At 41.5% G+C, this 16,224-nt stretch overlaps 2 protein-coding genes across 2 annotated transcripts; both read left to right on the top strand.

Annotated features, from left to right (window-relative positions):
• Positions 1 to 2,168: 2,168 nt before the first annotated feature.
• Positions 2,169 to 8,668, top strand: eapp (e2f-associated phosphoprotein). The gene is made up of 6 exons (XM_015942161.3): positions 2,169 to 2,356; positions 3,906 to 4,084; positions 4,263 to 4,376; positions 4,444 to 4,552; positions 4,630 to 4,758; positions 8,084 to 8,668. The coding sequence occupies exons 1-6, from the start codon at positions 2,277 to 2,279 to the stop codon at positions 8,358 to 8,360; spliced, it is 888 nt and encodes a 295-aa protein (XP_015797647.3). The 5' UTR covers positions 2,169 to 2,276; the 3' UTR covers positions 8,361 to 8,668.
• Positions 8,669 to 10,062: 1,394 nt separating this feature from the next.
• Positions 10,063 to 15,319, top strand: sptssa (serine palmitoyltransferase, small subunit A). The gene is made up of 2 exons (XM_015942160.3): positions 10,063 to 10,393; positions 14,665 to 15,319. The coding sequence occupies exons 1-2, from the start codon at positions 10,291 to 10,293 to the stop codon at positions 14,766 to 14,768; spliced, it is 207 nt and encodes a 68-aa protein (XP_015797646.1). The 5' UTR covers positions 10,063 to 10,290; the 3' UTR covers positions 14,769 to 15,319.
• The last annotated feature ends 905 nt before the right edge of the window (positions 15,320 to 16,224 follow it).

Below are 16,224 nucleotides of genomic sequence, written 5' to 3'. Positions count from 1 at the left end.
GCTAGCGTGCAGGCTCCACCATCAAAGACAGCCCGCCTGCAGCTGATGTGGTCAGCCCAAGCGGCTGGACACTGGCCACACACTGCAGGCGTGTCCTACTGCACATCTGTTGGCGGAAAGTCTGTAGAGGAGATGAAGAATAACACTGGCGGGAGATTGGATATGTTGAGGAGCTGAGGGACCAAGACAGAAAAACTGTCTTCACTTTTTTGGATTTTTCTTTTTAAAGACTTTTGAGACTTTTTCTTTTGTTTCATATATATATATATATATATATATATATATATATATATATATATATATATATATATATATATATATATATATATATATATGTGAATGTTGAATGTTTGTATGATCTTGGACACAGATACATTTATTACATATGTTTTATAACATCACAAATATATATCAACACAGATGTAATTTTTCATGTATATTCTATAATTTTACATGTGTATTATCCCAAATATATTTCACAGCTCAGTGGTTCTTCATCACAACAATAATTAAATTTAGAGTGGTAATTGTGAAAAATTATTTACGTAATAATTAGAGTTATTATGCAGATATCGCATACATTTCCACTTTTGTATTCGCACTGAGCAGGAATCGAACCCACGCACTTCGACTCCCGGACAAAACAGTTAAAAAAACACCCATTAGGTTGACCAATCAAATGGCCGTATTTGTTCCATTTTTTGAGACTGACATTTTTGCCAACGAATCAGAGAGCTCGATTGTCACAGTCTGTCTGAGCAATCCGCCATTGCTTCGTTCTGCAATCTGAGATGTGAGAAGTAACTATCTTTTATACTTTTTATTTGTAACCTAAAACTTTTTTAACAATTAAAACATTACAGCTTGTTTAGGGGGATTAAGTTGGTACAGGATTTAGTTTTTACCGTAATGCCGTGAAATGTTAACATTGTTTTTGCTGGTGTGCTGCTGCATTAGGCTGTTGTTAACTAATATATACATGCACTCTCTACTTTTGGATTTTTCTTTTTAAAGACTTTTGAGACTTCTTCTTTTGTTTCATATATACATACATACATACATACATACATATATATATATATATATATATATATATATATATATATATGTATATATATATGTATATATATATATATATATATATATATATATATGTATATATATATATATATATATATATATATATATATATATATATATATGTATATATATATAAATATATATAAATATATATATATATATATATATACATATATATATATATATATATATATATATATATATATATGTATATATATGTATGTATGTATGTATGTATGTATGTACATTTATATATTTATATATATATATATATAAATATATATATATGTATATATATATATATATACATACATTTATATATTTATATATATATATATGTATATGTATAAATATGTACATACACACATATATACATATATATGTATGTATATATGTATTTATATATGTATATATATATATATATATAAACGAAAAACACTTTAAATCTTTTAATGTTTTTATGATCTTGGACACAGATACATTTATTACATATGTTTTCGGAAGGTTGCAGGTTCGAGTCCCGCTCAGTCTGTCGCTGTCATTGTGTTCTTGGGCAAGACACTTAACCCACGTTGCCTGCTGGTGGTGGTGGGAGGGACTGGTGGCGCCAGTGCTCGGCAGCCTCGCCTCTGTCAGTGCGCCTCAGGGCAGCTGTGGCTACATCGTAGCTCTTCCCCACCAGTGTGTGAATGTGTGTGTGAATGACTGATTGTGTTGTAAAGCGCCTTGAGGGGTTCCATGACTCTAGAAGGCGCTATATCAAATACAGGCCATTTACCATTGATAACATCACAAATATATTTCAACACAGATGTAATTTTTCATAAATATTCTATAATTTTACATGTGTATTATCACAAATATATTTCACAGCTTAGTGGTTCTTCATCACAATTATAATTAAATTTAAAGTGGTAATTGTGAAAAATTATTTACGTAATAATTAGTGTTATTATGCAGATTTCGCATACATTTCTATTTTTGTATTCGCACTGAGCAGGAATCGAACCCACGCAGTTCGACTCCCGGACAAAACAGTTTAAAAAAAAACTGCCTCAACCCTCCAGTCCACTAGAGGGCGCTAGGGTAGTTTGGAGTTGGTTTTCCACCAAGTGGAAAGGTGACATAGAACTAGTCGTTTTCTGTCACTACGTAGAAGTAATTATGTTCCCATAGTTAAACTTTCAGCCGTCAGAATGAACATGCTGAATAAATCACAGGACTTTGACTCATATGAAGTCGAAGAGCCAAGTGACGAGGAGCGGGCAGCGAGCAGGTAGGGATCAAATAAACTACGGTTTCTAACATTAGCATCGTGGCTAGCATCTCCGGTGTTCTACATGAACTAGACATCAGCTCAAATGGTGTGTGGTGGATGCATCGGACATAGGTGGCTCATCAAAGCCTGATCAAAACTATGCGAATGTAAACAAACTGTTCATAAACGTAATTGATGTTGGTATAAACGCGAGTAAAGCATGTTGCCTTCTATCTTATGTGACATCTGTTTGTGAGCAATCGTTCTAAAATAAAAAAGAGGGTCAAAATGATCACAACTGAAACAGCGTTGAGGCGCGTTAAGGTGAGGTTGGTGTTTTAAATTAACTGGTGATTCGTCCCTTTACTGGTTCAAACAGCCTGTTTATTATGATCCATGGAAATGAACATGGATTTAAGCTGCTTGGTTTGAACCCACACGGGCTTTTAGAAACTCGTTTTCTTGGGTTAATTTACGACAAAACTAGAACGAGAGTTTTGTACATCTTGTTAAAAAAATAATAGAGCAGACTTGTACACTGTGGTCCAGATGAAACTCAACACAACTTTTATACAGTATTATTAAAACACTGTCGACGAGAAGAGATGCTAGTACATACTCAGTCCGCTAACAGATTCACTCTCTCAGAAGAACTCAAGACCTTATCCCACTGAATCCAAGACCCCAAGGCCACAATGCCCCGAGCATTATCTGGTTGTTCTGCTCTGGTGTTTCTGTTTTATGTGACCTGGACTCATAGAGTTACTTGGCTGAAATATTTTCCCGTTGCATGTGATGTCATACTACTCACTGGAACACCTCTTTCTTCGTGGTGGAAGTGAAGGGAACAGTTTGTCCAAAAGAAGCTAGTTTGTAGCCTTATATTGTGCTTAGTTTGTTGGTATTGCTGTAAGGTGGTTATCGCTACTAACAGACGAGCTTATAAACTCAACTTGTTTTTATTTTAAATAACTTTGATGGGAACGGAAGATGGAGACGGACAGCAGCTGTCAATCACTTGTGTAGTAATAGTTAAAATAAGGGATGCAGCACCAGTGCTGCTCATTTGTTTTGTCGGGTAGATTTTCAGTCATCTCTAGGGATGTAAGACAATATCGATATGGCAATATATTGTGATATTTTTTCCAGCAATATTACATCGATATTCAAAAGCCGTGTATCTAATTCTTGAAAGAATTTACATGCAAACATTTGTGTATTTTCTTTTCGTTTTGTGCAATTTAATCGCCGCCCGCTAGTTTGCAGCAGTGTGCAACAGGTTTTGTTTCCACCATTGAAATGTAAATCCCTCCATCATGGTTCAGATACCTCATGTTAAACATGTTACGTATCAGTTTGGACTGTTAAACATTCTTACAATAAATTCAGTAAAAAAAATTGCTTGTAACGTCTGACTGAATGTATCGCAATATATCTTGATATATCGTATCGTCTCCCCTGTATCGTGATATGTATCGTATCGCCAGAATTTCAAAAGTACACATCCCTGGTCATCTCAGACCAAACATTTGAGGTTTTTTATTTTCTTCTTGTGGTTGTGTTTCAGTTCAGAGGATGAGCTGGATGTGCTTCTGAACGGGACAGCAGAGCAGAAGAAGAAGCTGATCAGAGAGTATCTGACGGGGGAGAGCGAGTCGTCCAGTGAGGATGACTTTGAAAAGGAAATGGAGACGGAGCTCAGCTCCACCATCAGGAACATGGAGGGAACCTGGGCACCAGCAGCTAGTAGGACACCAACAAATGTTATTATAACTAGTTTAGTTGGACCAAGGAAATTGTGTCCTGTTTTGGACGTGGCAACTAATGATTGTGTGTGATTAAATAATCATTGTGGCCCTCCGCGACTGCTATGAAATCATTCCTGAGAGTTTAAGTGGTGGTGATGAAGTTTCTCTTTGTTCAGACAGCGGTGGTGAAGGAGCAGGTGCCGGTGGCGTAGGAGGTTCCAGTGTTCCCAATCCACCGATGTATGACGAAGTTTACTTTGATTCTGACTCAGAGGACGAGGACACACCAAGTACGACGTCACTTTACACGACTTCATCTTCACTTTGATTTTGGTTAATTTCACCTGTTTGTTACAGGCAGCTCTACCAGCTGGAAGCGGAGACAGCGTGTAGTTCCTACCAATGATGAGCTGTTGTATGACCCAGACGAGGATGACAGGGACCAGGCTTGGGTAGACGCCAGACGGTAGTTCTGTAAAACACTGCCACTAGTACTTTTTTTGTCTTCTTGTAGGCCGTTTACCCATTTCTGTTCCTGTTCAGGTATAACAGCAGAAAACAACCAAATGCAGCCTCCCGGTCCAAATCCGGCCAACCTCGGTGTTTACCCAACAGTGATGCTGTTCTCAACTGTCCCGCCTGCATGACGACGCTCTGCCTGGACTGTCAGAGGTCAGGCACAACTATCCTGCTGTGTGTTCTTGTTGATTGTGTCAGCTAGCATGAACCAAAAACAAAGTTGTATGGCAATATCACAACGGGTTGCACTAATGTTCCCTAGGGTGCACGACACATCACAGATGGGTCCATATCATTTACAGTGTCACGCATGTATCAGAGCACAAAGGGAACAATGGAGTTTCATCATTTTAGCTGCGTGTTAGCTGCCTCTGACTCATGCATCAGTGTAGTGTAAGGTTGGGCGACTGGACTGTCGGCGATGGGCCAGTCTTTTTTTATCAGCAATATTTTTTATGCCATGAATTAGTCTCTCAGATGGGACTTTGCTAATGTTCATGTCAAATCAGCGTCTTGCTCTATGTGCACATACTCATTACACATCATTTGAAAGCTTGGAGTCTCGTGATTCCAATGAGGTATGGCAATCGAGGGTTCAACCGTATCAGTCAGTCTAACTCACTGGTTCGAAGCTGCAGCATTAACAGAACAGAGCCATTTTCAAGAAAGATGGTTTACATCCAGATGTCCTGGTCCACAGCAAGTCCTGTGTTCAGCCCAGCAGCAAGGACTGCAGACAACATGCAACGTTTCCCTCCGATGAGTCTCATCATCCTCATTAGCATCCAAACGTTAGCTTCTAACTTTTTGAGTGACACAATCGCCCGTTGTCACGCGTGTGGCGCAAACCAACTGCATCACATGTGATAGTCGATCGATACGTCAAATAGCCAATGAATTTCAGAAAACGGCAAAGTGTTTCCTCGTGGCCTGCCTCCACAAACTGAGTAAGCACGACTGTGATTGGTTGAATGCCTCCTGTGGTGTCAGGCCCACAGAACGCGGTTATATCAGCCATCGTTTCTTTCACCCCTAGTGTTTACTAGGGTTTGTTTACTAGTCTGTTTGTTAAACAGACTAAGGTAAACTTGTTATGTGGTTAACTTTCAGCATCTGCACCATCACTGGTTGCCACGGTAACCGGTGTAGCGGTAAACCCCAGTAAAAAGGTGGACAATAATCATAACCGTCTTGTTTTTTTTAAATATATTATCTCGGTGGATTACCGTGGCTGCGGTGTAGGCGCGGTGACCCTTACCAGCCACCGTATCATCTGCTGAAGTTGCCGGCGGCACATGAGCACTTTGTTGTTTACAACCAAAACTTTCTTGAAGCTAAAGCTGAAATAATGGTCAAAGGAGGAGACGGCAGCGCTCAGGACATTTATTATCCCTCAAAGAAGACAAAGTGGGAAGTATGGGCATCTTTTGGATATTTGAAGAATGCCGAGAGACAGCTGATAGAAGACGGCTATCCTGTTTGCAGCACGTGCAGAAAAAGTGTCTGTGAAAGGCAGCAACGCTTCAAATCTCATGACACATCTGCGTGACCATCACCCACAACTCTACAGCCAACGCAAGGCAAGCTAACGTTAGCATTTTAGCTAAAGTGCGTGATCCGAGGATTTGGGTTGAGGTAGAACGCAACGAGTCGCTATATAAAGCAGCCGCAGCGCCGCTACCTGCATATAAACCGTGTCGCGGACACCCCCATGTTGAAATGACGCTATGCATTACGGGGCTCCCAGGGGCAGATAAGAGTTGGTCTCTCTCCGAGAATAATTATGAATTTAACAATGATTACTGCCTGATGACATTTTCCCACATCTGCAAAGCTCACTGGAAGGACACAAACCGAGGACAATATTTTCCTGATATAGGGTTTATTACTCAAGTAAGGGTAAAAAAGTATCTGATTAGAAGGCTACTTGAGTACTGAGTATCATCTGATCTAATATTTTTAAATGATGACATCAAACAGACATAAAATAAGAAGTTATGGGCAAATATTGGTATTTTAAAGACTAAAGGGGAAAAATGTAAACAAATAAACTAGGGCTGTCACGGTAACCGCAAAAATGAAATATCGCAATATGAAGAAACCCATCGTGCTGCATCATGGGCCACCGCGATTACTGAACTTGATTCAACTCAATGATGCATGTTGAGAAGGATGGCTGCACTGGTATCAAAACGAAACGTTACTTCGCTCCTTTGGGAGCACTTTGGTTTTCAGTACGTCAGCTGCTGCGCAGCCAGAGTCCTTGGCCAAGACAGAGCTGCCACCAGCGGCAAATAAATAAATAAATAAACGCTCGGAGACCTGCTGAAGTCCCGGACAAGCACTGCTTCTGCAACCGTCCCGAAGAGAGTTTGAGCCGAGCTGGAGCTCACTCGCTACCTGCAGGAGGAATGCATCCACCCTAAAGAAACCCCCCCGAGATGGTGGAGCAACAACCGGGAGAGATTCCCTTTGCTCGCCAGAGTCGCACGCAAGTACGTGTGCGTTAATGCAACGAGCGCACCATCCGTGAGGGTTTTCAGTGTTGCTGCAAATGTTGCCACCCCTCTCAGATCCTCTCTCAAACCGTATACGGTTAACATGCTGGTTTTCCTTGTGGGTAACAAGGACGTGACCGAGCTATAAATCACCGTCATTCGTGTGTGTGAAAGTGAAATGATAGTGCCCGGCGCCCGGTACATGTAATTTTTTATGCTTGATTTTAAACAACTAAACAAAATGGGGACTTGTTTCTTATTTGTTAGATGCTGCAGCCAAATTTGCATTTAAAAGTTTAACCTTCTCCTGAATTTTGTTGTTTTTAAATTCAGTCGGACTCCGACTGTCGGACAAACAAACGTTACTGCGATCTGTGTTGTTACTGCCCTTTGATCTGCATTCAGTAAAGTGTTATAAAAGAAGGCACGGCAATTTTTAACCTTTTTTAAATGTGTAAACATTATGTTTAGATAGTACTGCAATAAAAAAGTGCTGCAATAATATCGCACACCGCAATATTAAGCCACCCTGAATCACCGCAGGGGGAATTCCTCAACAGCGACAGCCCTAGAATAAACAAAATTTAGACACAAACTGAGGACAATATTTCCTGACATACAGGGTTTATTTAATTGTGTGAAAATGTAACACGTTTAAAAAAAAATACTGCGATAATACTGAAAACCGTGGTAATTTTGGTCACAATGACCATGAGGTTACATTTTCACACCGTGACAACCCTAGTTGGTTCTACGGTGGCCAACTTGAATCGGGTTGATTTCATACATTAATCAGTTGTAAATCCACTGACGACCATTGAGTTTCGTTAAAATGTGCCCAGTGTTTAGATATTTGGTTGATAGAACACACACTCATCGTTTTTTCATGTACTAGAAAAACTTGATGGTCTGTTCACTGAAAACTCGTTTGTGACATCCACACCTTGTGTGGTCTGAAGCTTCTTGTTGCGTTCACTCAGGCATGAGAAGTACCGGACGCAGTATCGAGCCATGTTTGTGATGAACTGCACGGTGAAACGAGACGAGGTGCTGCGCTACAAAACCAAGCAGCTGAGGAAGCAAAGAAAGCGGAAAAGAGGACAGAAAGTCGAACCCCCTGCAGATGCACCAACCAGCTCCACGGACCCTGATGAGGTTTACCACCCAGTCACATGTTCTGAGTGCTCCACAGAAGTGGCTGTGATTGATAAAGATGACGTCTACCATTTTTTTAACATCCTTGCCAGCCACTGTTGAGGTCGACTGAGGGTGCTGTATTGTAGACTTTTTTATTTGTGCCATCAGTTTCCCTCTCAACGCTGAAGTTTGTGCTGCTCAGAGGAAGCTAGTGGTGAGGGATGCTGCACTACCACTCATCAGAGGGTTCTCTTCTCACCTTGCATCATGTATTATTTTAGTTTTCCTGGTTGAGGTGGACACTCCTGCTGTGGCCAAGAGGACTAAATCTTTTGATCTGAATGATCTCAAACAAGTCATTTAAACCATCCCATGTCATTCCTAATTTAAAATAAAAATACTTGGATAGACAAAGGAGGGGAAAACCACAGGTTTTGTTCTGGTTTTCTTTTATCCTTAACACCACGTCATTACCACGGATGCTGCTAGTCTCTTGAATTGGAAGGGTGGTGAGTCTCTGACTCAAGTGGAGAAGTTTGAGTGTGTTGATCTCATTCCTGAGTGATGGTAGGATGGAGGAGAGATGGACCAGTTGGTGAGGGCTGGGTCTTCAGCGATGAAGGTGTAGCTCTGGTCAGTCACAACGAAGGAGTTGAACCAAAGACCTGGGACGTGGTTCATGACCAAAGATGGAGTCGCATGTAAATAAATGATAAATGACCCGCACTTGTATAGCGCCTCTCAGAGTAAGGACTCCAGAGCGCTTTACACTACAGTGTATCATTCATCCATTCACACACACATTCACACACTGATGGTGGTGAGCTACGATGTAGCCACAGCTGCCCTGGGGCACACTGACAGGCGAGGCAGCCAAGCACTGGCCCCACCGGTCCCTCCGACCACCACCAGCAGGCAAGGTGGGTTAAGTGTCTTGCCCAAGGACACAACAGCAGAATTCTCTGTCTGGAGCTGGGATCGAACCTGCAACCTTCTGATTACTGGACAACCCGCTCCACCTGTTGAGCTACTGCTAGAGCATAGAGGCTGTTTTCCATAGCAGGTGTGACTTTTGCATCTTGTGGTGGATCTGTTGGGTAAACTGGGAGCTCAACAGGAGCGGTGTCAGACCAGATGTTTTTCTGGATGTGTTGCTGAAAAGTCCAGTTGTTGTTTGTTTTGTTAAGGTTCTTGTATGAAGGCTCAGTAAAGTCTGCACCCTGACCTACTGGGTATTGGGCAAATCATGCAATGTGAACATATATTCAGCCAGCCGGTTTTTTTTTTCTGTTACTGACTGCACCTTTAAATGTGGATGCACCAGGTAGAGAAGTCAGCTAGTCTGAATATTACAATGCTAATATCCACTTCTGTTTCTCATGTGCAACAAAACCCCTAAGCTCACAGACCACAGGTGCACCTGTTCAGAACGCTAACTAGCCAATGGCTGCTTCTAGATAGGGTGAAGATGTTACCAGACAATCTGGTCCCACAGCCATCTCTGGGGTTTACAGAGAATGATTCAAATTGATCAACAATCCAGTGAGCATCTGTTGTATGGATGGCATTTATTTTTTATGCCAAGAGAAGTCTGGGAAGTCTGATTTGAGATATGATATAAAAGTCAGAAATAACCACAAGAGACAGGAAAACCATTAGCTGATCTGATGATCTCAATTTCAGCTGCAACATGCAGTCAGAATCGGACGCATGGCATCTGCATCTTGCCCAGGGACACTCATGTTTATGTTGATGTATTAAGGGGACACTTTTGTCCAAAGCGACTTACAAGTGCTAATGAAGCCACCAGGTAGTCCCTGAGGCTAACAACAAACACTAATCAGTCCTAGGTGGTAATGAGGCAGCTAAATGAGCGACAACGTACTGTGTAAACGCACCTTGTAGCACTGTCTCTTATTTTGAAAACCGGAAGTTGTGGCTCCCGTGTTGCGTCAGAGGCGCGTATCGGAAGACGGAGTTGTGATTGACTGATTTTACCGACGTCACACTACCAGGAAACAGTAGCAGAAAGGTAAGGGAAGTTGGGACCATGGCCCTCGGAGACTGTTGGAAGCAGTTGTCCTGGTTTTATTACCAGTATCTTCTGGTGACTGCGCTCTACATGCTGGAGCCCTGGGAGAGGACCGTGTTTAGTATCCTTTTGTGTGTCGGACACCCAACCGGGAAGTGCGTAGAAGCTAACGCACTAGCAGAAGCTAACATAGCGTCGAATTCCAATGCTACAACACTTTGTTTTGAGTAAACTGAAGTGTCTTTGTGAACGGAATACGACATTTATCAAATGTGAAGGGTTTCGTGATAAACCATGTATCTGAACGATTAAAGTTTATCTGGATTTTACGGTTAAAACCAAGAGAGGTCGAGATTTTAATAGCTTCAAATAACCGATCAGGTTAACCTATGAACCCATTTCCGGACAAGGCTGAAGTTCGCTTCTGATTCGGGAAATGGCTAAAGGGCCATTACACCCAATTTTTTTCTACTCTGACCATCTTTAATCTGCTCTTGCTTAAAAACTACAACACCCACACTGTTCAGACCTGTTCTAGATTATTCTACAATAATAGCAGATCGCATACAGCCTTGTTTGGGATTTGTGAAACCTTTCCCTGATTTGTGAAACTTCAGCAAAACCAGATTTATGCATTTTTCAGCACCTGCCTGACACTGGAACCGCTCTAGCTCAAGAAGTAAAGCACCTACACTATTCAAACCTGTTCTGTTCTAGATTATTCTACTATAGTAGCAGATCAAACAAAACACAGTGTGGGATTTGTGAAACCTTTCCCTGATTTATGAAACTTCAACAAAGTCAGATTTATGCATTGTTTAATGTGGTTTGATTGGCTTCCTGTGCAACTGCCTGATTATAAACTTAGCTTAAAGTTAAAGCAATTTGTGTTTGATTAGTGCTTTCTTTCTTGTAGTAATGCTTCCCCACAATAAATTATAGTGCTGGAAAGGCTGTTTAGTCACTATGAGGTATTGGACTCTTCAGACACCCAGAAGCTTATCACTTACACCAGTTTCTTGTAAAGCTAACTTGGTGGCTGCTGATGGGAGACATGTAATGGTGCGTTTTCTCCTCTTACAACAACTTGGATTAGAAAAATGTTTCCTGTAAACATTTATTTAATCACCATTCAGTCACACACGCTTTAACTGAATCCAGTGATTGTCTGCAGCAGCCTCCAATTCCTGCTGGAATATCTGAATATCTCTGCAGAATAGGGCTGTCGCGATCGAGGAATTCCCCCTGCGGTGAGTCAGGGCAGCTCAATATTGCGATATTATTGCACCCCGTTTTTATTTATGTACTTAGCAAATTTGTTTGTTAATTACTAAACTCATGGCAATATTTCCTTTGAAACATTGTGCTTACACATTTAAAAAAATGTTAGAAAAAAATACATGGCCATTTTTAACACTTTATTGAATGCAGATCAAAGGGCAGTAACGGCATTCTCTGACTGAACTTAAAAACAATATTCAGGAGGTTTAACTTTGAAATGCAAATTTGGCTGCAACATCTAACCGAAATTAAAAAAAGTGCCCTACTATGTCCTCGATCAGCGCGGACTTTACCTCTCAGCATGCGCTGTCGCGAGATTTAATCAAGTGCGGTAATTGCGGTGGCACGTCATGCAGCGCGGTGGGTTTCTTAATATCGCGATATATTGTTCTTGCGATTATTGCGACAGCCCTACTGCAGAAATAACCACGTAAAGTAGCATGAACAGTGGGTTCACATCAACTACTCGATGATTGTTTTTAAGACTGCATCAGACCTCTTTGTGGCTCATAAATCCAGTCAGAATTAAATAGCTTTTTAATGACAACACAACAAATAAAACCTTTTTTATTTCAATCTGACTCAGATCACTTTCATAATTCAGGAGTCGAGAAGCAGGAAGACCTACTAAATGTAAACGAACAACACACATTATCGTTATTTTCTTGGATCTGAATGTACGACATCGTCTGAGCTAGGGTTGGGCGATGGGACGAATGAATGCTGTTACAGGAGGCGATTTGTTTGCCCATTAGTTTGTTATTGACAGATATTTTACATGTTACACACAGAGAACATCGCAGCGGTAACAATCAAGAAAAGGTCTCCATCCATGCATCAGAGCGTTTTCTCACCTCCTTCGCCTCGCTGCTGACAGTGGGCGTGCAAGCGGCTCGCTGAGGAGGAGCTCGGAGAGCGTCTGTCTGTGACGCACTCGACGTTGTGCACAGCAGCTCTGTGTCGAGTGGAAAGTGGAAACCCTTCCGACTTTCAGATAGTCTAGAAGACCTGGTTATTTCATTTGGAGAAATGTTTCCTGATTTAAAACTTTGGCTTAAGTAGCGCTCATCGTTATTCAGCACCTGCTTTGAGTGCATCAGCGGAGCGCAGATTCATCCAGAACAACATTTAAACAGAGTCTGTCTGAGGCAAAAGTCCACAACCTCAAAACCTCTACAGCAAGCTCCTTAGGGGCATCTGATCAGACCAGGTCAGGTTCACGTGGAGCAGAAGGAATGTACGTTCGGGCCACAGCAGGTCAAATGCATTGTTTATGTTACTGGGTCACTCTGTTCAGCTTGTTTGGACTAAATATTAATTAAAATAATTGGAAATTTAAGAAACGATTATTCATTATTTTAAAAATGAACGTGATAAATACATAAATGGATCGTGCAGCCTTTGGCAACGAGCAAATGCTGCCTCCTCAGAGTGCGTCCAAACGCAGCGGCGATTCATTTCATTTTCTACTCGTATAAGAAAGCAACCCAGTAGCCTGTGTTCAGAAATAAACATGTTATAGCACAGCGGTGGGCACCACAGGGAAACAAAGACACGGCTTCTTTTTAACATTTTAACCGTGTGTAAAGTGACTGGGGCAGTAGGTACCTAAATCACTGCAAGTAAGACCTTACTAACGGATGGCCATTAAGGTCAAAAATCTCTGGGAGTGCATCCTCCAGCAAAATGACAAGAACATCTGGATCCCTTTAATCAATCGCAATGACTGTCAAAGGAGGTGGAAACCACAGGTCACCTCCAATGACAGAATGCAGAGGTAAATGTGTAAACGAGCATTTATTAATGTTGAAAGTTTTGTAGTTATTTGTTACAAATCAGCAAATGCTTTTTGTCCTCACGGGCTCCTGTAGAAGGAAACATGGCATCCATCATGGCGTCGCCCGCTCCCATGTATTTTAGAACAGATTTTATGGTTATCTGTTATGAAACTGCCAATATTTTTCAACAGCCGGGCATCTTTTAATTCATTTACAACATTCTGATGGATATTTCCAGAAATTAACTCATTCACTGCCAGCCGTTTCCTGATCGGTAAAGCCGTTCACTGCCATCCTTTCTCACCGTTTCTTTAAGTCACAGAACGTTGCGCGCTAGGATGACATCGACGCCAAAATAACCAAAACAAAGAGTAAACCTCTTACATCAGGAAGAATGTGCGTTTCGAGCGTTATCCATTCTTTCATAATCCGTTGTTGAATTGTGATCGGCAGAAGCTTTTCTGGTTTGCGCCTCACTTTTTTTACAGCAACAGCCCAAACAATCTCCTAACTCATGGATTTTCTGATCACGTGACCTGTGACGTACGCGGACGAAGATTGGCTTTAGAGCTGAGATGTTTTTTCTCACGGTGCGGGGGCTCGTTCCGATGCCCATATAGTGAAAAACTGCAGTGAAATTGGTAGTGAATGGTTGGATTTAAAATGGATTAAAAACTACACATTGTCACTTTAAAATGAGCAGTTTATAAGTAACTCTACCAAACTACAAATACAAAATTAAATAAAAAGGAAAAATCTAAATTTCTCTTCCAGCAAACATTTGCGCTGCACTTGAATAAAAAAAAATCTATGTTTTGGGCTTCTTCTGTGTTTGCTAATCAGTCTGTGTGTCACAACGTCACATGCATGGATTTAAACATCTCGTCTGTCTTTGGCAATTGGCGGTGGGGAAAATGCTACAAATCGCCCAACCCTAGTCTGAGCTGCACACACCCTCCAACATGTGGAACGTCCATATTTACTCTTGTAAACAGCTCGCCGTCTCCTTCTGAACATGCAGGTCACTTTGGGGTTGCAGGACGTTCAGACTGCAGTCTGAAGATGGCAGCTACATTTAAATCCTAGCGTAAACAAAAACAGGAAGGTAGCAGAGAACGTAGCCTTATTTGACTTTTTATGCTTTTTCAGATTTTATATGACCCGCATACATTCCTCTTCTCAAGCTTGTCCTCTAAGCCCTTTATGTTGTAGCTCTGCTGCTTTAATGGGTCCCGGTTGAATCAGTAGTTGGGTTAAGCTGTGGCTTTATATTTTTCCTCCTCTCAGTGGAAACTGAATCTGTCGGATCGTCCTCCTTAACGCTCCCACCCAGATTCTCTGTTAATCTCTGTGGCCGGCATGGCCATCTACACCGGCTACGTGTTCATGCCGCAGCACATCATGGCCATCCTGCACTACTTCGAGGTTGTCCAGTGAGAAGGTGATCCTGGCCGTCCACTAACTCGTCGCCGGGGTTCGTCCTTGTCCATCGGTCCACCAACTGTCCGGGCCTCGGCAGAACTTTTCTCCTTTTTCACCCAAACTAATTCATCAACAAAGGTTAAAGCTGTGAACACCACTGGAGCCCACGTAGGACCATTCAGCTTTCTGTTGAGTCTGAAATTTCCAGTAGTGTTTAGTGTGGTGGAAAAGCACCGAGCCCCTGTTGAAGTTCGGCTTTTTCCCTCACCAAAGTGCATTTTACCTTTTTGAAAATCACTTAAGTGTCCTGAACTATTTTTTCCCCCTTATTTGTTTGTTTTCTCTTCATTTAGGCCTCAAATATCTTTAGATTACTTCTGTGACACAAGACTGAAGGGCATAATCTGGGATTGGGCTCAACTGGTCTCATCCTGTTGATGTCTCCTGTGTTGTGAACGGGTTAGGGTTCTGTAACAATAATATGCCGCAGTCATTTAGATTTTCATCATTAGTGTTGGGGGTTCAGGCCAGTGATGAAAGATGAGCAGAGCCAGGAAGTGAATCCAGATTGGGTGTGTTGTTTTGTTTTATATTTATTTACTGGAAACGGATGAATGTTCAACCCTTCTGCTTCAGATGCTTCCATGTTCTGAACACGCAGAAAGATGATGACTATCTTATCATAAAGGAACTGGTTTTCTAAATGTTTGTTTCTGTCAATGTTTTCGAACGCGCCAGTTCACAAAAATACTACAACGGACTACGTTTCAGGGCTGGAGCTTTCTTCAGTTAATGAGAAAAAATACAGGAAGATGAGGAAAAAGTAAATTCATCCAGATAAATGGAAATGAGCTCATTTTAGTAGCCGGTAAATCCAGCCTTTTGACGACACAGCCGACCAACCAGACTAAAGCTGCCTCTGGATCGGTCCTATTTGAGGTGGAGCTGAAGTCCTCACTGACAAATCTGCTCTAGTAGCTGCTGCAACGTTCCTGGGCTGCTGCTGGCGCCGGTTTCATTCACTTCTCAGCTGGAAAAGGATGTTAATGGTTGTAATTAATCAGGTGAGAGGAGCAACGTGAAGTACAAATACTTTTTTATCATGTTTAATACAAGGGAGCATTAGGGCCACTGAAAAAAGAAATTATGTCTCTGACATCTGAGTTATTTTGTTTGTTTTTTTCCCCGTGTCCCTAATCCGCTTCCATAACTTAAATATTGACCCCCTTTTAGAAGGAAAAGCTACTCCAAACCAAACCTCGATCCAGAGGTTTGGAGGTTTCAGTCCAGTAGATTGAAGTTATTCCCAAAATCTCTGTGTTGGTTTCTTACTGCCGCTTACGGTTTTAAAAACCGAGTTAAAGCAGTAGAATTCTGAGAAGTACACGCCGGTATTCTTAAGATAAGAATAAGCATCTACAACTCCAGATGACAGGCGGGAGGGGCGCTGCTTTTCATAAATTTGAGAAAA

This window comes from Nothobranchius furzeri, chromosome 18 (assembly GCF_043380555.1).
Source record: "Nothobranchius furzeri strain GRZ-AD chromosome 18, NfurGRZ-RIMD1, whole genome shotgun sequence".
Taxonomy (NCBI): Eukaryota; Metazoa; Chordata; class Actinopteri; order Cyprinodontiformes; family Nothobranchiidae; genus Nothobranchius; species Nothobranchius furzeri.
This window is presented reverse-complemented; position numbering and strand designations above follow the sequence as displayed.